The 24,250-nt window shown below is 45.6% G+C and overlaps 3 protein-coding genes across 7 annotated transcripts; 2 read left to right on the plus strand and 1 right to left on the minus strand.

Moving 5' to 3' along the window:
* Positions 1-649: 649 nt before the first annotated feature.
* zc3h7bb (zinc finger CCCH-type containing 7Bb) lies at positions 650-12,303 on the minus strand. 2 transcript variants are annotated; one of them, XM_083687534.1, is made up of 22 exons: positions 12,102-12,303; positions 11,286-11,346; positions 11,150-11,186; positions 10,709-10,906; positions 10,334-10,492; positions 10,059-10,139; positions 9,900-9,959; positions 9,752-9,794; positions 9,381-9,607; positions 8,881-9,181; positions 8,337-8,395; positions 8,068-8,167; positions 7,592-7,753; positions 7,212-7,417; positions 6,850-6,950; positions 6,437-6,618; positions 6,238-6,314; positions 5,725-5,975; positions 5,408-5,513; positions 5,166-5,274; positions 4,671-4,804; positions 650-4,561 (listed from the first exon to the last, which is right to left on the minus strand). In XM_083687534.1, the coding sequence occupies exons 2-22, from the start codon at positions 11,342-11,344 to the stop codon at positions 4,526-4,528; spliced, it is 2,688 nt and encodes an 895-aa protein (XP_083543660.1). In that variant the 5' UTR covers positions 11,345-11,346; positions 12,102-12,303; the 3' UTR covers positions 650-4,525. The 2 variants fall into 2 exon arrangements, with proteins under 2 accessions (XP_083543660.1, XP_083543661.1); XM_083687535.1 differs by having other exon boundaries at positions 12,161-12,296.
* An 838-nt stretch (positions 12,304-13,141) lies between these two features.
* Positions 13,142-17,895, plus strand: rangap1b (Ran GTPase activating protein 1b). 3 transcript variants are annotated; one of them, XM_083686940.1, is made up of 14 exons: positions 13,142-13,226; positions 13,589-13,707; positions 13,871-13,998; positions 14,175-14,234; positions 14,410-14,589; positions 14,890-15,024; positions 15,197-15,355; positions 15,553-15,666; positions 15,756-15,855; positions 15,958-16,042; positions 16,120-16,255; positions 16,362-16,463; positions 16,617-16,771; positions 16,904-17,895. In XM_083686940.1, the coding sequence occupies exons 2-13, from the start codon at positions 13,596-13,598 to the stop codon at positions 16,752-16,754; spliced, it is 1,449 nt and encodes a 482-aa protein (XP_083543066.1). In that variant the 5' UTR covers positions 13,142-13,226; positions 13,589-13,595; the 3' UTR covers positions 16,755-16,771; positions 16,904-17,895. The 3 variants fall into 3 exon arrangements, with proteins under 3 accessions (XP_083543066.1, XP_083543065.1, XP_083543067.1); XM_083686939.1 differs by having other exon boundaries at positions 13,142-13,196; XM_083686941.1 differs by having other exon boundaries at positions 13,142-13,196; positions 16,617-16,719.
* A 407-nt stretch (positions 17,896-18,302) lies between these two features.
* Positions 18,303-23,994, plus strand: chadlb (chondroadherin-like b). Of its 2 annotated transcripts, none has more exons than XM_083688144.1 (8): positions 18,303-18,346; positions 19,723-19,893; positions 20,036-20,230; positions 20,594-20,895; positions 21,147-21,648; positions 21,848-22,534; positions 22,884-23,050; positions 23,199-23,994. In XM_083688144.1, exons 2-8 carry the CDS (start codon positions 19,723-19,725, stop codon positions 23,497-23,499), a joined length of 2,325 nt encoding a protein of 774 aa, XP_083544270.1. In that variant the 5' UTR covers positions 18,303-18,346; the 3' UTR covers positions 23,500-23,994. The 2 variants fall into 2 exon arrangements, with proteins under 2 accessions (XP_083544270.1, XP_083544271.1); XM_083688145.1 differs by lacking the exon at positions 18,303-18,346 and adding an exon at positions 18,982-19,036.
* The last annotated feature ends 256 nt before the right edge of the window (positions 23,995-24,250 follow it).

The following is a 24,250-nucleotide window of genomic DNA, read 5'->3' on the forward strand; positions in this document are numbered from 1 at the left end:
GGTTCGCACGTAAAAGTAGATTTTGAGGCACACTTGGGAATACGCAAACTTTTTTGACAACCACAAGGTTTGTGTAACCAATACGTTACTTAACAGATCACGCCCCCGCAGCTGCTTGTTTTTTTAGCTGTCATAGAGCCAATCACTGCCAGGTCTGTCCACCATAGTTACAGTATCAACGACGGAAACAGAAGAAACAGGTTCATGCTGCTGTCCATTAATGTTGAGGGAGCCAATCCTGGAGCGTGTAAGGGGTTACCTAAACGAAAACCATGACCGTGTTTGACAGGATGGGTATTGAGCAGTTGCCGACTAGCGCCTTTCAATATCTCTTGTATGATGGGGACAACATTAGTCCGGTTTGCTAAAAAAAAATTCGGCTGCTTGAGAGATTGAAGAGTAGCGACACCGAGGCTCACGTAGTTTTCAGATCGAGACGCCCTTCATTATTGGAGGCACTTTTCATGACCAATCATGAATGTTTTCTTGACACATAATGTGAAGTGAAATTACTCACAATCATACTTGTTATGGCCCTTGGTGTCCAAATACAGATTGTCTGTACATCCATATCTACCCATGCCATACACAAACTCAGGACAAATGATCAGAGAATAGACAGTGTGGATGAGGGGAAAGAAAAACACAATCTCTCTAAAACAGTCTCTGTTTATTGTTAAACGTTTTCAAGAGATTTGGTCCATTTGTGATCATAATTCACTTCCAACCAGGGAGGTCAAAGGAGAAAACAAAGACAAAAAAACAACAAAAAACAAAAAAAACAAATGTAAAAATACAGTACAAAAAGAGGCCTTGATTTTCCACTTCTTAAAACCCTGGTTCTTGTCCAAGTTGTTGAAAAATAATCGACCAATTACTATGAACGAAAATGTAGATTGACATGAGCTCAATGTGTGTGGGTACTGTGTGTGTGGGTACTGTGTGTGTGTGTGTGTGTGTCAATTCACTTCTGTGATTCATTAACAGGGAGAGGCGTACAGCTCAAATCTGTGTGGCAATCACATTAACACGGTGTGAGCTGGTTTTAAAGCATGTCTCTGGGCCTCTACTTGGAAAAACCTCAATGAAACAAATCATCTGACTATACTTTTTCTCACCAATATTTTCCAGGCGTCAGGGCCACTAACTGTAAACCAAAACATATTGGTCTCATGATTAAATTAAGTTCTCTGGAAGGCATTGACTGACTTATAAGTCAGACAACCTTTTCACAGTCCTCACCAAGCACATGGCGGAAGACCCTCTGATATGACCATTCAAATTCAAACACAATCGGCTGTTGATTGAACAATTGACCTCACTTTTCACTTCTCACCCCTTTGTGTGCTCACACTGGGGCTGATTGGGTAGATCACAGACCTGGGTCGAAATAGCCTTTGATCTTTTTCAAATACTTGAGGTGAACTTGATTTCGCTTGCTCCGGGGCAACAGAACCAATGGAACAGTCCAACTGTGCAAACCTCACCAATCCATCGTGCCGGGCAAGCCGAAAACAAAGTATTTAAAAGAAAAAACAACAAAACCACAATTTCAACCCAGGTCTGGCAGAGTACAATGCACGTTGACGAGGACGAGGTTGGGCAGTACGAGACAGACGTCACCATCCTCTCCACCCGCCTCTCTAACTGGAGACAGAGAAGCCTGTAAGACCTATAGCACTGTGCACGGAAGCAATTACGTCATCAGACTCTGACCTCTTCAAACAACAACCAGAGAAAACCACAAACACTTCCATCACCTCTTATCTAAATACCTTATAAGGGTGTCTAAGTATAATTATAGGTATATGTATTATATATAGAAAGAGTAGGATTATACGATAGGGGTATGTATCATCTTATATAGGTATATATTGAATAAGGCGCTATACTGACGTATATAGACATCCATGTATGCTCTGGGTTCTGTCACAGTAGGACTGATGAAATACAGGTACTTGAACAATAATTGCGTCATATCAGCAATAGTCAGAAAAACAATCATAACAAACGTTGCCATTGCAAATTCAAAAGTGTCACTTGAACATTCCTTTTAACTGACTGACCTTTTCCGACATACAATTTCAAGTACCCTAGCTACAGTCCAATTATCTCAAATGACTAGACAACATTAATCGCATTTTTAGCAGGCCCTTTGAATACCCCGCATCTACTGTTGCTGTGGCTGTGCTGAATTGATATCTTCACACGAGCTTGAACAAAGTTAAATACAAGGCTTTCACCACCACTGCCTGCTGGACAGCCCTGTTAGCATACATTGACATCCATTTACTGTAAAGTATTATATTCATACATGGATACATATATAAAGAGAGAGTTATACATAGCAATTAACATATACGTATATCAATAGCATATAGGAGAATAGAAATAGTCATAATAGCAATCATTATCGTCATTATATTCATCATCATCATAATAATAATAGTAGTAGTAATAATAATAATAATACGATCCCTCAATGAAGCAAATACCTGGGTCATTCCAGAAGTCCATCACGCCTCATGTTACCCCTCTATGACTGCTCACTGGACAGATACAACTGATCTACTATCAAGGTGGATACATTCATTGAAATTAGTCTCATACATAAGGGATTGCCTTCCCCATCCACCTCCATTTGTTTGTCGATAAGGAGAAAACATGATTAAATCAAAACTGTCTTTAAAATGTACTAACTTAATCTCTACCAGATTCATCACTGTCTTCTCAAGATTGAACCCAAACAATCACATTCCATTCACTCAGCTTAAACCATATTCAAACTACGCCATGAGAAGCAGGAGCTGTCGCTCTCCCTTTGACAAACTCCTCTGGAATGACCCTCACAGAAGCAAAAAAATCACTATAGTCATCTAGTTCAGCGATACATGTCATATAGCATAGCTCAATAACAAGAGGTTCTATGTAATCAATACAAGGTCAGGTTATATTTAATTAAGCTTAACTGCTAAGTTATCAATTATCATTAGTAGTATAGCGATATCTGTAAATATGTATATATAATGTATTTGAATATAGACATACCTCCATACATCTGATTATGTCCACTGCAGGTGAGGACCAGGTTGCCATGACAGGCAAAGCATTGCCTGCCTGAATATATGTGAATGATTGTTAGTGTGTGTATGCGTGTACAGTAATATAGGCACATCATATGGTGCTTTTCCCCCTCTAATTCTGCCCCATCCCTGGCTATCAGTTTTTTCTCTTGGTTTACATTGGGGGGCTGTAGGGGTCTCCTTCACACGGGTGCATCAAGCTGCCGGACAAAGTAACCCCCGTTTTAGTTTTTGTCTCTCCTCTCTACTTTATTTACTTTATTCTCGCTCATCGACAACTTTGAGGTGAGGCTTTTTTCTTCTTCTTTGACATTATTCACCATCAGAATATAATTCTCCTGGTTGACCTTCCCCCCATCCTCCTCCTCTAAAGGGGGCATTACAATATGAACACCTTAGTTCCACCGGAGCCATAATAACAGCCTGTTATGCATCTGTTGTGTGTGTGGTGGTGGAAGCCTAGGTGTAGCCGTAGCAACGGACCAGGTGAAGCTGGGAGAGGAAGAAAACCAGCAGCCTCCCCTGAAAGGGACAGCAGCTGCTGCAGTCACTCTGCCTCTGTAGCCCTTCAATGAAACTGTGCTGCTTTGTTCTGAGCCAACTCGGTGTATCTGTATGTGAAAGTGTGCATGTGCCGGTGCAGGCCGCAGGGAGGGAAGACTGAAGTTTGCAACCAACTGTATGGGGGTGCCATTTCTATCAATAAAGAGGGAATAGCGGGTGGGGGGGGGGGGATTGGATACATTTAAATGTTATGCAGGATTGGCCTTGGTATGCCAAATACATTCCACAACCATAATGTTTGACTTCCTCATTAAGGCCTTTGCAGGCTTTACATTCATAGTCCTCTACCAATATGGCAGACAAATAGAGTGAAGCACTACTCCCATAGAAAATGGTGTACACACCATTTCTGTTCTAAATAATTTCTCATCCCTCTCTCTACGTTCCCACAAGGGAAGGAGGGTGGGATTTGGTTGTAGAAGATAATCCCAAGCAACATTAGATTTGTAATACAGCAAATTTCTCTTATTTTCTGGGCAATTCAGTCTTAGCCAAGTTTTACACGTACTTTCAGTGGTAACATAGGGGAGGGGCACATGTACAATACATGAACTGCAGCATGTTAGAAATGTACTGAGGTTCAATTTTAACATTAACTTGTCAGACTATGGACGTGCATGTTCACAAACATGACTTTCTGTGTGTGTGTGTGTGTGTGCGTGTGCGTGTGTGTGTGTGTGGAGTTGGTGGCTGTTGCTTGTGTGTGAATATCAGTGTGTCTTATCAGCCAGTCTGTTTGCCCTACTGTGAGGTGGTGGGTCAGGGGACTTCCCTTCGTCCCAGTAGGGTGACTGACATCACAGGCTGTAGCTGGTCTCAGCTGGAGCGGGTCTCCTCTCTGCTGCTCCGAGGCCAGCTCCTCCTCAGCTTCACCACACTCACAGATCACCTCCTTCTGACATCCGCCGCCCAGCCTGGCTCACACACACACAGTTACAGTTACAGTCTCTCTTACACACACACACACACACACACACGCACGCATGCACGTACGTACACTTACACACACACACACACACTCACCAATGACTCAGTGTAATCTGCTGTCATGGAAACCTGTTTCTCCTCTGGGGGCGGGGTCATTAGGCTTCTGTCAGTGCGCCTGTTCTGATTGGTCAGCGTCAGCCACATGTCGTACATCTGCTGCATGTCTCTCACTATGGACATTTGGGGGGGGGGGGGGGGGGGTCATGGAGGACGATTGGAAACTCAAACTAAATATACATATACATATCACATATCATCTGCCTGGTACAGAGGGGTCAACGATCACATGCACCATCACTGATAAGTGTGGGATAGGATTGACTATCAGACTGACTAATTAGCACAGAAACAGACTAATGTAGAACATCCAGGGTAGCAGCAACATGTAAAAGAAGACATTCAGACATGGCATCAGCAGATCATCCACAAGAGAGCAACAAGAGATGCATCACTGGAGGGAGAGGTAGAAGGACAGAGAGAGAGAGAGAGAGGTAGAGAGAGAGAGAGGGTGAATGGAGTCCATTCTCTTACAGCTGTTGTTCTTCATGTAGGTCCACACGTCCCTCTCCTCAAGGCTGTGGGCGAACGAGCAGTTCCCAATGTAGTGGCACTTCTTCTGCTTCATCACGTGGACGCACATCTGGGGAGACAACGTTGGGTGGAAGCGTTGAACTGAATGTCCCGAATTTCTCGTTGTCCTGTGTTTTTGTATGAAATTATTCTTTATTACATCAGCTTTATTTGAAGTTTAATCGTGTTTTTGTTTTTTTTACGTCGTATTGCTGTGGGTAGGTCCGGGAGAAGGGCAGCGGTCGCACCACAACCCACTTCTTCTTCTCAAACGACTTCACCAACAACACCCGGCGCTCCTTAGTCCAGCTGGAGAGAAGGAGAGAGAGAGAGAGAGAGGGAGAGAGAGGGAGAGAGAGAGAGAGATGGGAAGAAGAGAGTAAATCAAATAAGGAGAGGAGGGAGAAAAAAAAGAGTTAAGGATTCAGACAATACGTGGTTCTATACAGTACCTTTTCATCAATTTATAGTACCTTTTCATCGATCTGGATGAATGTGCTATCCATTCAGCTAGTCTCACCTGTGTCGTGCTTTAGCTGTGCAGTACTTTAGGGCCTTGTCGGGCTCGTTGACCTGTCCGTCCCTCCAACACTGGCCACACACAAACTTCATCTTCAGGTTCAGCCCCCTGCCTCTTCCTCCTCCACCGCCCACTCCTCCTCCAGAGCTCACTCCACCTCCCCCGATACCGTCTCCCCCTCCTCCTCCACCTCCCCCTCCTATTCCTCCTACCCCTCCGCCACTACTGCTCTGGTGTGGGGCGTGCATAGGCTGAGAGACAGAGAGAGAGAGAAAATATAATTATGCAAATTAGAGTATATTTATCTCACATAATCTCATAAAATTCCTTTCCCAATTTTTCGACTGGTGTTATCAGGCAATGTATTATTGTTCCCAGTATTTCGTATGGTTAGGACATCTTATATATCATTTGGTTCTGTAAATGCCAAGTCATGGATCATGGTGGTTTCACCACCCCCACTAACGGGAGCAGGGCTCTGTGCCCATCTCTAGGTGGCCGGGCCAGCCTCACCTTCTGCCTCTGTGCGTTCTGCTCCAGCCTGTGCCAGTGTCTCTTAGACTCCTGTACCATCTCCTCATGGGTGATACCTGCATGTTGGAGAAGGAGAGAGACAGGTTTTGAAGTGAATATCAGAGACTATGTCTGCAACCAAAACATTATATTTGGAGTGTGTGTGTGTGTGTGTGTGTGTGTCACGTGAGTGTTTTACCGGTGTCTTGCTGCAGCACCCAGCACTTGAGCTCTATGACAGAGTGGGCGAAGGAGCAGCTGTCCTCGCGCTGGCACCCGTAGCGAACCTCGTGGCGGCACACATCAAACTGGCAGAGAGGGTGCAGCGGGCGCACCTTGCTGTAGCGCACGTTGGCGGACCTCACCACGTGCACCAGGCACCTGGAGAACAGGAGGGAGAGAGACGGGGGAAGAGGGAGGGAGAGGGAGGAGAAGGAGAGAGGTGTGGAGGACATGGAGAAGGAGAAAGGTATCAGGGAGGATGAGGAGAAGAGAGGAGGACGAAATTAGATTTGTGATCCATTACGTTACAAGAGAGTGCCTACTTGGACCTGACACAATAAAGGATGAGCATAAGGACGCTTGTGAAGGACAGGTGTCTAGAAGACTCACTTGTTGTCATCAAATGCGTGTCGGGCCGTGAGGTTTGAGCACACGGCTAAGTTTTCTTTGCTGCGTTTGCTGATGATGCGAGGCTTACTGTCAAAACATTCCTGTGGAGAGGGAGACAAGGGTGGCAAAATTAAGAGTTATTCAATTGTGTGTGGGTAGTATAGCAGAGGTTTCACTGTGTGCCTATGTACAGAATAGTGTCGTTTTGAGTCACTCACAAAGAACCATCAAAATGCCTGTCTGCGTGTGTATTTGTATATTCAAATAGGAACATCCACATGCACCATGTAAAACTGTGTGTGTGCGCAAATATATGTGTGTGTATGCAAATATATGTGTGGGTGTGCGTCTGTGTACTCTACCTCACAGAGGAACATGAACATGCCCATGTGCAGCTGCAGCAGGCGTGTGACGCTGAGGGCCCGTCTCTCTGTGCTGCCCAACGGGTCAAACAGCAGCTCTCTGCTCAGGGCTCCCTTCCTCTCCTGAGTCCACACATCTATCTCCTCCTGGCAGTAGGCAAACGTGCAGTTCTCCCCATACTGGCACTCCTGGCGCTCCTGAACCTCTGCAAACAGGGAACAAGGAAGGCGAGGATGAGGAAGGTCTGGGTTGTAATTAAGGGTTCTGTGGCTAATAAATCTGTAAGAAGCATTGATGAACTACAATTTGATTGATTTGTTGGCTGATTGATTGATGAGGTATACATGAATGTGTCACATCTATTCCCTTCCCCACATACCCTTGCAGAGCACGAAGGCTCCCAGGAAGTTGTTGCGTGCGGGGCGAGGTCTGACCCTCTTCCAGTCGGGGTCGTCTGTGTTTTTGAGTCGACACAGCAGCACGTCTCTCTTACAGCGGTGGGCCGCCTCAGGCTGGTATTGGTAGTCCATGACCCGGGGGCCTGGGGAGAGGCGAGGAGGGGAGCATTCAGCTAACATTTGTGTAATGTACAGTATCAATCAAACATTGTTCAGTGCAAAAGACAAAAAGGTACAAAATAATAAATGAATAAATATTTCTCATTAGGACTAGTACAGCGGCTAACACACTAATAACTGAAATAAGAATTTGGGGACACAAGCTAATCGGACACAAGCTATAATCATGCGTGTCTGTTCAGTGAGAAAAGTTACGGTCCAAGATTAATTGCAGAGAAGCAAATAAATGACTCAAACAGAGAGAGCACAAAGTCAAGAGCGTTTCCAGGTTCTGTACCTATACGGCTGTAGCAGGCATGGCAAGCCTGGCGGAACTCGTGGGTGGTGGCGAGGGGGTTCCTGGAGAGCAGGGAGAGGTTGGTGCCCGCCGGACCATTCTGAGAAAAGAAGGCAGGTTAAAACCACACATTATGTCTGGAGACCGCTGACAATGCCTATATGACCGGAAACCACATTATGATGTGATGGGAATAGTGATTCTGGTTGATTAATAGGTTACATGATGCATTGGTATTCCAGTACTGTTGGGCTTGCTTGCTTGCTTACTGTGTGAGAGGAGCTGTGGTTGCGGATCCCAGGGATGAAGCTGTGAGAGATTCTCCCCCCTGAGGACAGCAACACAAGGACAGAGGGAAGTCAGACACCATATGGCCTTTACGTCAGTACTGCTGACACCAACCAATTTCAACAACAACATGTGCCCTGAGGACTGTTCAGGGCAGTCATTAGGGGCAGTTAAGTGAAGGTTTGAAGAGCTGAAACAGGGGTTTAGCATGTGTGCAGAATGTTGAAAAACATCCTCAATGCAGAGGCTCGTTATGAATGCAAATGGAACCCCAAGTTCATTTGAAGCCAATGCTATATCTGGCAGAGCACCAAGCCAACGGCATAGTGAAGTAGCACACTTGTCACACTCAAGGCTTGTTGTGAATGGTGTGTTTCATAACTATTATCCTATCAGTTGTCATATCCCCATTATATCCACAATCCAGTCAATCTGGTTCAGGTCAACTCCACATTCAAAACACACTACCACACTGACGTCTCCCAACACAAACCCAAGTCGCATCTCCCCCACTCAACCACTCACCCGGCAGGGTGTACTCAGAGAGGGAGTCCAGTCCCCCAGCCCCTCCTTTGCCCTCCGTGTCCTCAGCCCCAGCTCCTGCCCCCGGGGAGAATGCCCCCAGGGCGTCCAGCGCCTGTGTGGAGCCTTGGTCCCTCTGGCCCAGCGCGGTGTAGGGCTCCAGTGGGTTCATCTGGCTGACCAAGGAGTTGAAGAAGGCGGGCGGAAGCTGGGGTGAAGGGGCCGGGAGGTTGGAAGAGTAAGGAGGCCGCATGCCCACGGCTGTGTTAGGAAGATTGGTGGGGATGGCACCCTGAACTGGGCTCTGTGGGAAAGAGAGAGACAGATGAGAAACAAGTCTTTTAGTAAATGAATAATAAATGCATAGCCACAGGTCTGTTCCAAGGTCTTTGCTGGTGACACAATGCATGCACTTTGACATTAAATCTTAACACTACTGCTTTCTGTACCTGCTCTGGAGATGACAGAGCCCCTTCAACAGACCAATAAAAAGTCCCTCTCACCTCGCTGACTTTCTTAGGCATACAGTCATGTAGATCCATATCGTTGTTCATCACTCTGCACTCATCCATGTGCTCTGAAACGGGTACAGAGTAGGGCATCGGGGGCAGGGCCTGACTAGGGCTCTCTGATAGGTCAGGACAGGGGGATTCTGGTGTTGCGGGGTCATCGCTGACAGGAATAGGCGTGGCCAAAGGGGCAGGGATACACTGAGCATTGGACATATCAACTGAGAAAGAGGGGAGGGACAACGATGGAGGGGAGAGACAGATCATAAAAATAGAAAATGTCAAGGCTGTCACACTATGACACACATTTTGTAAACTGATAAGAGTTCAATGTGATGTTAAGTTCTCATCAAGGGCTGACGTACCTGGTCCAATGTCGGTTAGAGATTCTAATCCATTTGAGGAGGTCTAAAAGATACGAGAAAAGGCTTGGTCAATAGAAGCTCATCCATTTTTACGCCTAACAAAAAACGTTGACCAATACCTACTCTTCCAACAGGGATCAACACTTGCCTCTCCTGTGGGGGGAGAATTTTCTCCATTGCTTTCGCCCCCTGTCGTTGCGGACTCCACCTATGAAAAGAACAATGATCACTCAAGAGAGAACTGAGGGGGACAGACCTGTCATAACATTGTTGTCTTCCAAATTAGAGGGAGACAGAAGTAACTCACCTGAGGGCTGATGTAGGCCTTGCGGACCTTCAGGCCCAGCTTATTGGCCAGGTCCTGAGCCAATTCACCCACCTGCCTGTCCTGTAGGACGCAAAAAAGTAAGGGAGCAATCCAGTATGTTTTTGACACATCTTAAGTCATGGCTTGGTTGTATAATGAATTCCATATTAGTCCTAATAGGAAAAGTAATCAGTAGGACTTCCTAAATCCAATGATCCAGCCCATCCTGGTACCAGTAAAGCAGATGTTTGGGTTAGGTTGGTGTGGCCACTTACATGCGGGGCAGTGAGCAGGCATCCTGTGCCACACTCATAGGCCTCCCTTAGCCGACCCAGTTCCCTCAGACAGAGAGCCTTTCTGTAGAGCGCCCTGCGACTGCCATCACACACGCACAGCGCGCTGTCACAGTCTTGCACGCCCCGCTCATACTCCCCCTGCGAGAGAGAGAAAGAAAGAAAGAGAGAGAGAGAGAGAGGAGGGGTGACTTATGCTAACGTTTTGGAGATACAAATTCACATAATAAGAGTTACTATCATAAAAATGCTGTAACAGATAAATGATCACATTTGAATTGCCAAATTGCTAAACATTTAACATAGATAATTAATTGTGTGTGTGTGTGTGTGTGTGTGTGTGATGAAGCTACTCACAATCTGATAGTGTGCCCACGCCCTATTGACATAGAGACTCTCCAGAAGCTCTGGGGGGATGACAAGTGCCTCTGCCTGGGCATAGCGTGCCACATTGACCCCCTCACTGTAATTCACTGCCGCCTGCCTCCACTCCCCATCCCGAAACACTGTGTTTCCCTCGTCCAGCAAGTTACACACCAACTGGGTTAAAAATGCCTGAAAAGAATAGGAAGGAGAGGAGAGGAAGAGAGAGACAGATTTAGAAAGAGAGATTGCAGGTCAAATAAATTACCATGTTCCAATGTGAATGTAGAAGCGGAAGTCACAGTTAATTAATCCGCTATAATGCATATATATGGATAGATATGCTTGATGACTGAGTGGTTTTATGAATCATAAAGGGTCAGGCATGTTAATAAAAATGTAAACAATCAAACAGAAAGATTGAACAAATGCCACCTCATAACCCTCAGGCTCCGGGAAAGGCAATGAGGACCTATGAATAAAAAATGAGAGAATCATCATCACATATTCTTTCATTGTGTGTGTGTGTGTGTAAAGAGAGAATTAATTAAATATCATCATGTTTCCTTACTGAATAAAGCCCATAGCCTTCTGGATTTCCTCCCTTCGTTTCTGTCGTTCCATGTCCATGGCTATAGGGGAAGAGAAATACTGTCAATGCAAGATTAATAAACTTCGTATACATATTGCCATGGCAATAACAAACATAAATGCATTGCTGTGAACTAGCGATCTACTTCACATAGCGTCGCTGCTGACACGATGAAAACCCGTGCTAACTTTCATCCATTTTGAGGCCTACTATTTATCTTGCAAGTCTATCCTCACGCTCGCGTAAAAAATAAAAAAAAAACCTGGTGAGACCAGACTGGCGGTGAAGAGGAACAGTGTAACAGCAAAAACAAACAACTACTAAAATATGTTATTGCTTAAGTTTGTAGCTAGCTATTCATAACAATGCATATTCGGGAAATGTTAACAACACATCAAATCATACTAATGTAAATAAATGAGCTAGCTTACTGATTGAAAAAACATAGGCATGACATAAAAGTTACAAGATATCTTCGAGAAGCATGCCGATGACATATAGCGGATACGATAGCAGAATCAAGCTAGCTAATCCATTCTAGCCGCTAGCCAACATAAGCAATTTCACTGTCTACTTTAATTTGTTTACATAATATGTTCTTCCCTGACACACTGCTACACGCAAATACATACTTGACTAGGCTAGCTAGCAATATAAATTGACAACTAAAGCCTGACCCATTAGCTGGTCTACTTTACCATCTTTCTCTGCTCACTCTCGTTTCACTCACATCAACATTATTAGCTGGCTAGCACGCTAACCGCTAACACGCTAACGCGGTCTCTCGTAACTCACCGAAAACAACTCGTCTTGCTCTTGGACTTAGTATCCAAAGACTGCGATAGCTAACTTACAGCAATAAATACACGTGCATTAAAGGGTTATTATGTAGGAAAACTGTCAAATATTAATCCTCCTGACATATATTTTTGGGTAGTCCACTTTCCCGGAGACGGGTTTCAGTATCTGGACGGAACATGTCAGAGTTTCACAGGTTTCTTGCTCCGTAAATGTTACACTGACACTGTCAAAGCTAGTAGCGGGCTAGCAAGCAAGCTAGCTTTGAGAGAGTTGTCTAGTCAAGTTTAGGCTGTCAACAAGCGCTAGGTCCTAAAGAGAGAGAGAGTTGAGGTCTAAAAAATCGTTGTGGCTGTTCAAATCAAGAGTTTGACCACATTCATGACAGGTGATGAAAGTAATGTTTGACGTTAGATTTAGAATGATGCTCAGATTTTTAAGTAACTAACACATTTGATTTGTCCATTGATATTTCAGAACGTGTTTCATGGCCTTTGTGTTCAGAAATATTTGAACAGTTACAGTTTGTACAGTAACGTTTTTGGTTGCTTCAAGCATTTATGTTGTATCAGGTTCTCTGGTTGTATGTAAGATTGTTAAGGCAAATATTACATTTACATTACATTTATGGCATTTAGCAGACGCCTTTATCCAAAGCGACTTACAACAAATACATTTGTTTAAGTAAGTGAATCATCTATCCATCAGTCATCATAAGATAAAATAATCAAAGCTCGGACCAGGGGCCATCGGCAGTATATAGAAATATAGCACAATAGATGTGTGAATGTGTGCTTATAATGGTGTGAAGTTAGTATCAGGAGAGAGGTATCAGTAAGATCATGTCTGTGTCATGCAACCTTTGCCTGTATAGTGTAACAACCTAATGGTGTAACCAAAAAGAGTACCAAGTGCTTTTTATTTGCTGCTGTGTGGCAACTCCAGTCCATCGGATGACACTGACAGTGAAGAGAGCAAAGTCTGAGGGTCTGTGATTAGCCTACAGAAGAAGAAAAACACTGACGTCACACACTGTAGCAACAGGCGCGAGTGAGGAAGGCGGCGTGAACAACCGAAAGTACCGACTCCACGGTAAAGGAGCCTGACAATAATTGAATACCGGTATTATGATATTATATGATATATCATATTTACTTTCATGAGAGCAGAAAACATAATCTCTTATTTATTAGGTTAGTAAAACGGACAAGTACCTGCTGGTCAAACATAAATAAAGTAGTAAGCTAGCTAACTAGCAACTTTCTGTAACGTTAGCCAGCCAGCTAACGTTATATCCTAGCAACACTTCCATTTAACTCGTTTGCTTTTGTTACCCCGCTAAGTAGTTGATTTTACCCAATAGTTGAAGTACTGTGACAATCATAAATGCCCACTGGACATTAAATGCCGGCTAGTCAGTCGGGTAAAGTCAACTATCCAGGTGTGTGTCATATCCATCAATGACTCATCTTGTACTTCTGTAGATCTGCGATGGCTTCCGAGGACATTGCCCAGCTGGCCGAAGCGCTCTCCAAGACCCATGTAGGAGATGGAGAATTGAGCTACAAGGGCCGGGGACTCAAGCTGGACACTGCAGAGTCTGGTGGGAGCATTAACTGTATTTGTCAACATACATGTCCTCAGATCCATCCCTTTTTTAACGGGTCAGCATCAGGGAGGGACACCCAAATTGTCATTCTGGTTTTTGCACTCATACAGCACAAATTCACGGCTTTTGCTGATGGGTTCTGTATTTCTTTTTGCAGTGGCGGAGATGGTGCAGGAAATAGAGCAGTACCAGGGACTTAGAGCACTGCGATTGGAAGGGAACACAGTTGGGGTGGATGCAGCACAGGCCATAGCCAAGGCATTAGAGAGCAAAGACCAGCTTCAGGTACTTGTCCAAGTGTGCCACAATGGCAAAAAAGCAAACTGACACAACCGTTGGCAAATAGTGATGTCACAGATTTTTCTCATCCTGTAGATGTTTTGAGCCTTCGCCAGAAGCAGAAGTACTGTTAATCGTGCTACTCTTTATCATGCTTTAACTCTCTTTGGTCTGTCTTTCAGAGATGCCACTGGAGTGATATGTTCACGGGTCGGCTGCGTTCTGAAATCCCAACCGCCCTGGTGAGCAACCTGGTGGTAGTTTTATTATTGTTTTTATTAACCTGGTGGTAGTTTTATTATTGGCCTAATCTGGGCCCCAATAATCAAATTGTAGTTGTTCCCATGTTAACACACATGTAAAGCCACCTGTTGTCCAAAGTGATAGCTCATTATGCGTCTCTCTCCTCCTCATCAGAGATCCCTTGGCAGTGCGTTGACGACAGCAGGGGCCAGACTGACAGAGCTCGACCTGAGTGATAACGCCTTTGGGCCAGACGGGGTGAAGGGCATTGAGACTCTACTCAAGAGTGCCACATGCCACACATTGCGAGAATTGAAGCTCAACAACTGTGGCTTGGGCATCGGAGGGGGCAAGGTGAGGTCAGGTGTTAGTAGCCTAGATGTGCTGCTGGCAGACATTGAATGATGAGTGTTATACCTGTTTAACGTCTTGGTTATGAATATTTACACTCAACCAAGATTTATATTGGACTTGTTTCTTTTGGTTACCAACTGAACTTGTATTTGTTGTATTTGTACACTTACCTAGATGTTTATAATGTACTAGGTTGCTGCATGAGTTTTTTGAGAGATGAAACACCACTAGTAGTCTCTTGGCCTTTTGGAGGTGTGCTGTGAGGATGTGGCCCAGAGTGACAGATGTCTCTTTTGTTAGATCCTGGCTGCAGCATTGAAGGAGTGCCATAAACAGTCCACTGCACTTGGTGCCCCACTGAAACTGAAGGTGTTCATCGCAGGCAGAAACCGCCTGGAAAACGAAGGAGCCACTGCCCTTGCCCAGGCTTTTCAGGTAAACACACGTGCGCGCGCACACACACACACACACACAATGCTGTGACAAGGACACACAGCACTTGATTACATATCTCGTATAAACACACTAAGGTTGTTAGATGCAGCCTGATTGAACATTTCTCCCTCTTTTCCTCTCTCCCCCGCCTGTTTTCCCCCTCTCTCCTCAGCTGATGGGCAGCTTGGAGGAGGTCCACATGCCCCAGAATGGAATCAACCACGCTGGGGTGACTGCTTTGGCCACCGCCATGCAGCACAACCCCAACCTGCGCGTCCTCAATCTCAATGACAACACCTTTACCAAGAGAGGAGCGCTGGCAATGGCACAGGTACAATCAGCCAGCATCGGCCATAGGGGGGAGCAGTCAGGGACAGCAGGGTTCAGTCAACAGTCCTGCTCGTGGTCTGCTTGCATTTGATTATCTTTAATTAGGTAGTATTGAGTATTAACAGGTTCCCATGAATAGAGGACATTGTTTTACTGAGATGCATTGACTGACCAGGCTGTGATTTACTGTGTCTGCAGGCTCTGAGGAACCTGCAGAGTGTACAGGTGATTAATTTCGGGGACTGTCTGGTGCGCTCCGAAGGGGCCATCGCCATCTCGGCTGTCCTGAAGGAGGGGCTGCCCATTCTCAAGGTCAGCATAGGTTAACCCCTATCAATGTGTGCGCTTGTACATAAGTGTGCGTACCCGATTGACTCATTCATGGCTGACTGTGTGTTCAGGAGCTGAACCTGTCTTTTGGGGAGATCACAGAGGCTGCAGCAGTAGTGGTGGCTCAGGCCGTACAGGACAAACTACACATGGAGAAACTGGATCTCAATGGTACACACACTGCGTTAGTCAACTTGAATCTCCAAAACTAAATGATATTGAATAGTCCCTGAGACTCACCTGGTGTGATTATGTGTGTGTGTGTTTGCCCAGGTAACTGCCTCGGAGAGGAGGGGTGTGAGGCTCTCAAGGAGGTCATGGAGAACATGAACAAGGTGGACCTGCTGGCATCTCTGAGGTGTGAGAGAGAGAGAGAGAGATAGACAGAGCACATGTTTGGTTTGATACTGAGCTTTGTTAACCTTTTATCTCTAGTGATGATGAGGGAGAGCCTAGTGATGATGAAGATGATGACGAAGAGGAGGAGAACGATGGAGAAGAAGATGATAACGGAGAGGAGGAGGAGGGTGATGATGGCAAAAAGGGAAGCCCTGTGAAGTCACAGAGCACCGTAAGACAACGTGTCACACTAAACAAGACCAAAATCCATGTCAAAAACTACTGTACAAACAATGTTGAACGTATGTCTCGTCTCCCCTTCATCTTCCTCCACACAGGAACCTCCCTGTCATACAGAGGTCCTCTCCTTCCTCAGCTCACCCACTGCTGAGAAGCTGCTCCAACTGGGGGACCAGAGGACTGTGATCATTGAACAGCAGGTAGATAACTGTGGTCAAGAACCACTCTCCTCATGACCGTTTCATCCCAGCATGGCCCGCTGAAGTGTACCTGAGGAGATAGGGCCCTTTGTTAGGGCATTACAGTACATTGTTGTTGCAAGATGTAACATTGCTCTTGTTTTCCCTCACCAGGCGGATGTGTCAGACACATATAAGACTGCAGATGCCTTTCTGAAAATGTCTTGTGTGTACAACGTGGAGCCTGAGACCAATAAGGCTGTTCTGGAAACCATTGGTGAGAACCATTGTGTGTTGGAAAAAGCTAAATAATGGGGAACGTGAAAATGGTGAGGAATAATCAATTATATTACGGTGGGAGCCCATTTAGCAGTCAAATATGATGTTTATGTCAGTGTTGCATGTTTGTTTGGGTGTCTCCAGTGACGTTCCACTTTACCAGCATATTATGCAACCCACAGGAATGGCAAAACCCTGAAGTCGTGCACCTGTGCCAGAGAGAGCCTCAAGTCCACACCGGAGAGAAGGATCTCCAGGATGCTGTGGCACTCTCGCCCATAGAACTGAACAAAGGCAAAGCCTTTGCACTGGTCAAAGGCACATAAAGAACACACACACACACACACACACACACTCTCACTCTCACTCTCACTCTCACTCTCACTCTCACTCTCACTCTCTCTCTCACACACACACTCTCAGGACAGCCACAGGTACACTCCACCACAGGCTTGATCACTGCACTGACAGACAGACATTCCTGGCTTGTCAACTTGCATGGAGGCTCTACACTGGACAAAACGTGGAAAAAAACAAACTACACTCAATGTGTTTTATGAAGACGTATTGAAGAAGACTACTTGTTCAGACAGGTTTTACTATATTTTTGTATTTGCTACGTCTACTTTTATACAAAAAGGGAAAATGTGATAAAAAAAATTTTTTTTATAATATTGCAAAGACACAAAGGGGAAAAGGTATTGTGAAGAAGTGAATATAATGTATGCACAATGATCTAAATCAGAAATAACTTAAAATGCCTTGTACTAACTGCCAGCTGGCCACATCTGTACAGTCAATCTCTTGGTCATTCTAGTGAGTTCAACCAAGTCAGACCAATGTGTGCATCCGTCTGTAAGCAGGAATGGACTGTATGCATGTGCATTGCACCGTACAGACACGGACGGACTTCTGCTGTATGCTTCAGTAACAATGTAGAGCTCAGGACATAATATGTTAATGAAAGGGAACATATAGGGAAAATAGTAAATGGAATTTATATTAATTCTCACATATCTACAGTAGTATGATCTTAATGTAACATTGACACTGCTGTACAACATTGGAATTGATGTACAGTAACAGGACTACATTGGTGTTTTTCATGTTTCTCTGATTGTATCGAGATGAAGTGGTGTGGATAAAGGAAAGTACTAGGCCTAGTGGCCTATTGTTCCAACAAGCTTCAGTCTTCATTTGTACAACAAAACTTGGATCTAATCCATCCACCAGAGATTCCTCTGTTTGCTACTGTGGGATTTACCTCCCCCAAAAAGCCTCGAGTATAAAGGGCTTGTTTATATCCAGTATTTACCAGCTTGTTATTGTGGAAGACTTATTGGAGAGTGATATGTTGGCTCTAAGCGTCTCCATACTACAGGCCATAAGTAGAGATATGTATATTGTTGTTATAGTTCAGAGGCGCAGCTCTACTGCGCACTTTGAAACTCACCAGAAATGAATCGAAAGACGGGGGTCAGAATGAATAGAGGGATAAGTGAAGTTTATTTTGGATGGGGGACAGCCAGGGGAAGAGCGGGAGAGGGAGACCAGAGACCGTGAGAGAGTAACCGGCAGTACAAAGAACGGGACCGGAGTATAGGGGCCACGGACACCGGTTCAGAGTGAGTATCCTACATCAGAGAGATTTTAGATAAATTCTAAACTATACAAACGTGTGTCTATAAGCTGATATATTGATAATATATCGACAAGGAAATTAATGCTGTTTCCTAAGATGTTAAAGTTTCCTCAAGATATTAAATTGCTGTTTTACATATAGGAGGGCAAAAGAATTTGCCAACAATTGGCTTTGCATTTTACGCACTTACAATTCAAGAGCAAACCAGGACATATAGGTTAATTAGGTGCCGTAATAGTTCAGGTAGGCTTTGGTCTAACGATAGAGAACTGCGAGAGGGAAATGTGTTCACCATTCCTGGGTTTATTTACAAGAGACACTCGGCAGCCGCGAGTCATGAATACACTGTGCGTCTTTGTGCGCAGCCAGCGTGCCAGCTCAACTGCGGTCTAAACTGTTGATCCCCCGGGGGACACTGACACACACGGGCTTTGCCTGAGGAAATTCCACCGTCTCTTATTTCTCCCACCTTTCCCACTCTTTCTCTATTCACAACGGCATAGGGCCACTATATTATATATGAGGACAAACCTTTTTTTTTTCTTCTTAAATGTGTTAAAATCTTAAAGCTTTTGAATTGTTCAACAGGGATTAGGCTCGTGTTGTGCGGATTTACCTGGAATCTTTCATTGGTTCAGGTATATTTTGCACAACCTTTCTACACAGTTGTCAGGTAGGCCTAGTGTCAGCTATTACAACAACTTCAGGGGACTAGCCAACTAGTGTGAGGTTATATGATTTGATAGCATGATGGCTTGTGTATTATTGACATACAGCAGTTGTGAACCAATTTCTTCAGAGTAATTAGAAACACATTTAATTAACGTTTGCCTTTGTATCTGTTACTTGTTATAATTGTGTGATTATATGCAGATTGTATTTTCTGTCCCTGTGTAGCACAAGGTGTTATACATATTTATTTGACCTAGTCTATAGCTTATAGTCAGATCCGAATTAATTATTGGTGCACCACATTCAACGGCCTAATAAGTGCTTCTGAAATTTGTGCTCATCACATTTGAACGCATGTCCGTGGATACTTTCGAGGCAGCGAAGTGTGAAGAGGCTTTTCAAGTCAACCGCCGCGTCTCAATGAACTGTTAATGAGGCACTGGAATGTAGACTGCCGAGAACCGACGCATAGGGCCTACCAACAGACATTTGAGAAAGCAAATAACCCAAATGACACTAATCCGAAAAATAGATGGTTTATGAAATTGGAATATGTAAAGACAAAGGATGAAAAGTAAAGACAAAGGAATCTTTACTATCACTCTCACTGCAAGATGTAAAGCAATACACAGATTATCGTGTAGAATTATTATTGGTCTGCCAGCTGAATCACCTTTATTCTCCCAGATGTATTCCATGGCCTACTCCGCCGCCTTGTGGCCTTTACTGGTACTGCTCTTTGGCGTTCCAGGGGTGCGCCTGGGTAAATGCCCAAAGCAGTGCTTATGTGACCAACTCCAACTCACAGTGGCATGCGTCAACAAAAACCTCACCGAAGTGCCTCCCACAATCGATGAGGTAAATCACATGGAAATGAGTTCAAATAAATCTATTTCCTTCAAATACATGTAACCATCACAATGCAGTAACCTATAGTGCACCTCAAGAGGCCACATGGTTGAATGCAGTTTGACCAAGTAGTCTCTATCCCTCTCATCAGATAACAGTGAAACTGGACCTGAGAGGTAATGACATCCAGGTGCTGCCGACAGGGGCATTCAAACACATCCCATACCTGACGCACCTGTCCATGCAGCGCTGCAACATCCGTACGGTAAAGGAGGGTGCCTTCCGAAGCCTGGGACGCCTTGTCTTCCTCAACCTGGCATATAACAACATTGAGATCCTCTACCAGGTGAGAAACAAAATAGGTGGTGATCAGTGGCTGTTTCTAAATTGCTGTGTGTTATACACACCCCCATTTGAATACTTTATTTGGGTTCACAGTAAAGCGTTACATCAAAGAACACAAAATATTGTCATACAAATAGTCATGGGTACAGGTAACACTGTCCTCACCACTCAGTTAAGCTTCCCACAACAGCTGACACACACACACACACACACACACACACACACACACACACACACACACACCTGATCACTCCATTGCTCCCTCTCATTCTCCCACTCACATTAGCTTTCCCTTTCTCCTGCTCTGTCTCTCACTGTCCTTATACATAACACTCTATTTCTGCCCCCCCCCCGCTGTATCCAGGAGTCCTTTGATGGCCTCACCTCGCTAAAGCAGCTCCTGATCAACCGTAACCGCGTGGAGGAGATCCAACCAGGAGCCTTCTCTCAGTTGGGCTTCCTCAACTTGCTCTCCCTCACACACAACCAGCTGGTCTACATCCCCAACATGGCCTTCCAGGGCCTGCAGAACATCAAGTGGCTGCGTCTCAGCCACAACTCTCTCAACTACCTGGCCATTGAGGCCTTCGCCGGCCTGTTCACCCTGACACGCCTCAGCCTGGACAACAACGAGCTGCAGTTCTTTCCCACTGAGACCATGACCAGGTATGGTCCAGTTGGTGGAATTCTCTCACTCCCTGGTAGTGTGAGGGTGATGTCAATGAATTTGAAAGTAGATTAGAGTGACAGTGTGATAGAGAGACTACTAATCCATAAGGCCCCTGTACGACTTGTCACAAATGTCCTGTGTGTTTACTGTTAGTGTTTAAGAACCCAAGGCGCGCTCTCTCTCTCACACTCTCTCTCGCTCTCTCTCTCTCTTTCTCTCTCTCTCTCTCTCTCCATTCTCTCTCCAGACTCCCAGAGGTGACTCGTCTGGACCTCAGCTACAACCCCATGACCTACCTGGGGGAGGAGACGGTGGCCATGTCCAAGGTCACCCACCTCTTCATGGACCACATGTCCCTACAGGACCTGTCCAACACGGCCGTGTCCCTTTCCCCCCACCTCATCCACCTGGACCTCAGCCACAACCAGCTCCGCGTCCTCCAGCCCTTCTCCGCAGGCAACCCCAAGCTGGCTCGACTCAACTTGGTCGGCAACCCCATCTACTGCAACTGCTACCTGCGCCCGCTGAGAGAGTGGGCCATCCGTGGGAGGGTGAAGCTGCTGGGAGCCTGCGGCGGACCAGCCCATTTCTCTGGGGAGAACCTGGAGACCATCCACCCCCCAGACCTGCGCTGCCAGAGCCAAGAGGCCATGCTGAAGGCTGAGTTTGAGGAGCAGACCAGGGTCACCCCGCCCCCAACCCCCGATCCAGCCAACAAGGTCAAGTGTCCAGACAACTGTGCCTGTGAGGTGAGGGTTGGGTTGTTATTACTGTCTGTCTGTTTTTAATTTAAAAAATCTTACAAGGCGTTTCTTACTCTACAGTATGGTTACCACTGATTTGAAAGCACTGGAAAAAGGAGGGGAGGAAGATAGACATCTACCAAACTTCAATGTTTCAATTGGTTATACCTCTCTCTTTTTTTACTTCTTCCCCCGTTCCCCTCAGGGCGACACGCACCACTCCTCCTGTGAGAACCGCGGTCACACCAAAGTCCCCCGCGGCTTCTCCCCCGACACCCGCCTCCTCGACCTGCGTGGCAACCACTTCCACTACATCTCTAGCAACAGTTTCCCCGGCGTTCCCGATGTGGTGTCCCTCCACCTGCAGCGCTGCAAAATCGTTGAAGTGGAGGGTGGAGCCTTCAGTGGTATGAAGGCACTGGTCTACCTGTACCTGTCGGAGAACGAGCTGACCTCAATCAGTGCTGACGCCTTCAAGGGCCTGCCTCAGCTCACCTACCTCCACTTGGAGAAGAACCGCTTCACCACCTTCCCCAAGGGAGCCTTCAAGCTGCTGCCTGGCCTTCTGGCCCTGCACCTGGAGAACAACTCCATCACCAAGCTGGAGCAGGGGGCCCTGATTGGGACTGAGAGGCTCAGGGGACTCTACCTGACTTCCAATGCTATTGATAGTGTTGCCCCCAAGGCGCTGGATCAGACTTCGGACCTCGATACACTACACCTGGGCGGAAACAAGCTCCATGAGGTGCCCACTGATGCGTTTGGGAAAGCAGTGAACCTGGGTGAGCTCCGTCTCTCTGGCAATCCCATTCGCTGGGTGGGCCCACAGGCTTTTCAGCCATTGGCTAGGATGCTGAAGGATCTGTACCTGGATGGCATGGGATTGGAGAAGGTGAGGGAATTGTTTATTCAATGCATTTGCTGTCTTCCTGTTGATTCAGTATTGACACAGTTGGTCATTCCATCCCAGTATTCAGCCTTCAATTGGTCTCCACTTTACCCAATTCCTTTAGACCATTTCTCTGTAGCTTGAAAGGTTTGGCGAAATTTTGATCATCACCAAAATTATATCATAGGAAAAGGAATGCATATGTTTTGAAAGTGGGACTGTCACAACAATTTGACATACTCTCACATTACCTTCTATTTTTGTTCCTCCATCCATTTTTCTTTGTTGTGATGGTGCTCTGGTCTCATTTCTCTCCTTTCCCATCCCCTTTCCCTCCTCGGTTCTTCTGTAGATGTCTAAGGACTCCCTGGCAGGGCTGGGCTCTGGACTGAGGAGTCTGTTTCTGGAAGGGAACCAACTGGAAGAGGTGCCTGACCTCAACCCTCTTATTGGTCTTGAGGTCATCAACCTGGCTGACAACCCTCTGCTGTGTGACTGCCCCCTGCTGCCGCTGCGCAAGTAAGACACACATACATGCCATACGCACACAAGCATGCTAACACACACACACACACACACACACACACACACACACACACACACTTTCCTCAGTGGCTACAACTTAGCATCCGTAATGCTGCCTTCTTTCTCTTTCTCTTTTACCCAGGTGGATTGAGAAGGTGAACCTGAAGGTCCGTGCCACCTGTGCCAACCCACCTGAGCTGCGAGGCCGGAGGGTCAAGGACGTCCACGTCTTCAAGAGCTGCCCTGGAGGCGAGAGTCTGCCCTCCTCCCCCGTCCTCACCACCAAGGTCTCCAAAACGCCCAAGTCCACTAAACCCAAACCAGCCCACCTTAACGCCCCCCGGCAAGTCAAAGTGGTGAAAACCAGACCCAAAGGTCGCAAGAGTCAGACGCCAAGACCCTCAGTGGCCAAGAAAACAACCAAAAGAAGCAAGATGGCTTGAGTACATAACATCATCACTAGAGGGAGCTATAACTATTAACAGTAGGCCCTTATAACAGGTGAGGAAAGGTAATTGCTGGGGCTGTCCCTTACCTGTCTCCCTCAAACCCTGTTTAATACAGGGGTGTAAAGTAGTGTAGAGATATATGCTACATTGTACATTTTTGTCCTCTACTTGCTTGCTTGTCTAAACCAATCTCTCAGAAGTACATATACATATACAGTACAAACATTTTATGCACTAACTGTAAGCGTCTGCTAAATCATTACAATTCTCCATATTTCACACGTTTCCACAAATTACATGACTCAGGACTGGTTTCCAGGACCCAGATTAAGCCTACTGCTGGGGTAAAAGCACTTTCAATTGAGATTTTCCATAGAGAATTTTTTCTAGGTCTTAATCTAGGTATAGGAAACCAGCCCGTTGTGTACTGATCCACAAAATGGCAGCTAGTTGCGTTTGTCCAATCTTCTAAGTGGGGCTCTAGAATTATACTTTAATTTTATCACAGTGGATAGCACTTTCAGATTCCTAATTTTGAAAAAACTTCAACGTTCAAAGTCCTCTTCCAGTGGAGGCTGATGGAGGTAGAAATCATAGAATGGGCTCATTGTAATGCAGGGAATGGAATGAGGAATGTTATCAAACACGTGTGTTTGATACTATTCATTACAATGACCCTGTCCTCTGATTTCTACCTCCACTATTCTGTTAATAGGTTACAGTGCTACAAATAAATTGTTAATTT

The sequence above is a fragment of the Argentina silus genome, assembly GCF_951799395.1.
Source record: "Argentina silus genome assembly, chromosome: 16".
Taxonomy (NCBI): Eukaryota; Metazoa; Chordata; class Actinopteri; order Argentiniformes; family Argentinidae; genus Argentina; species Argentina silus.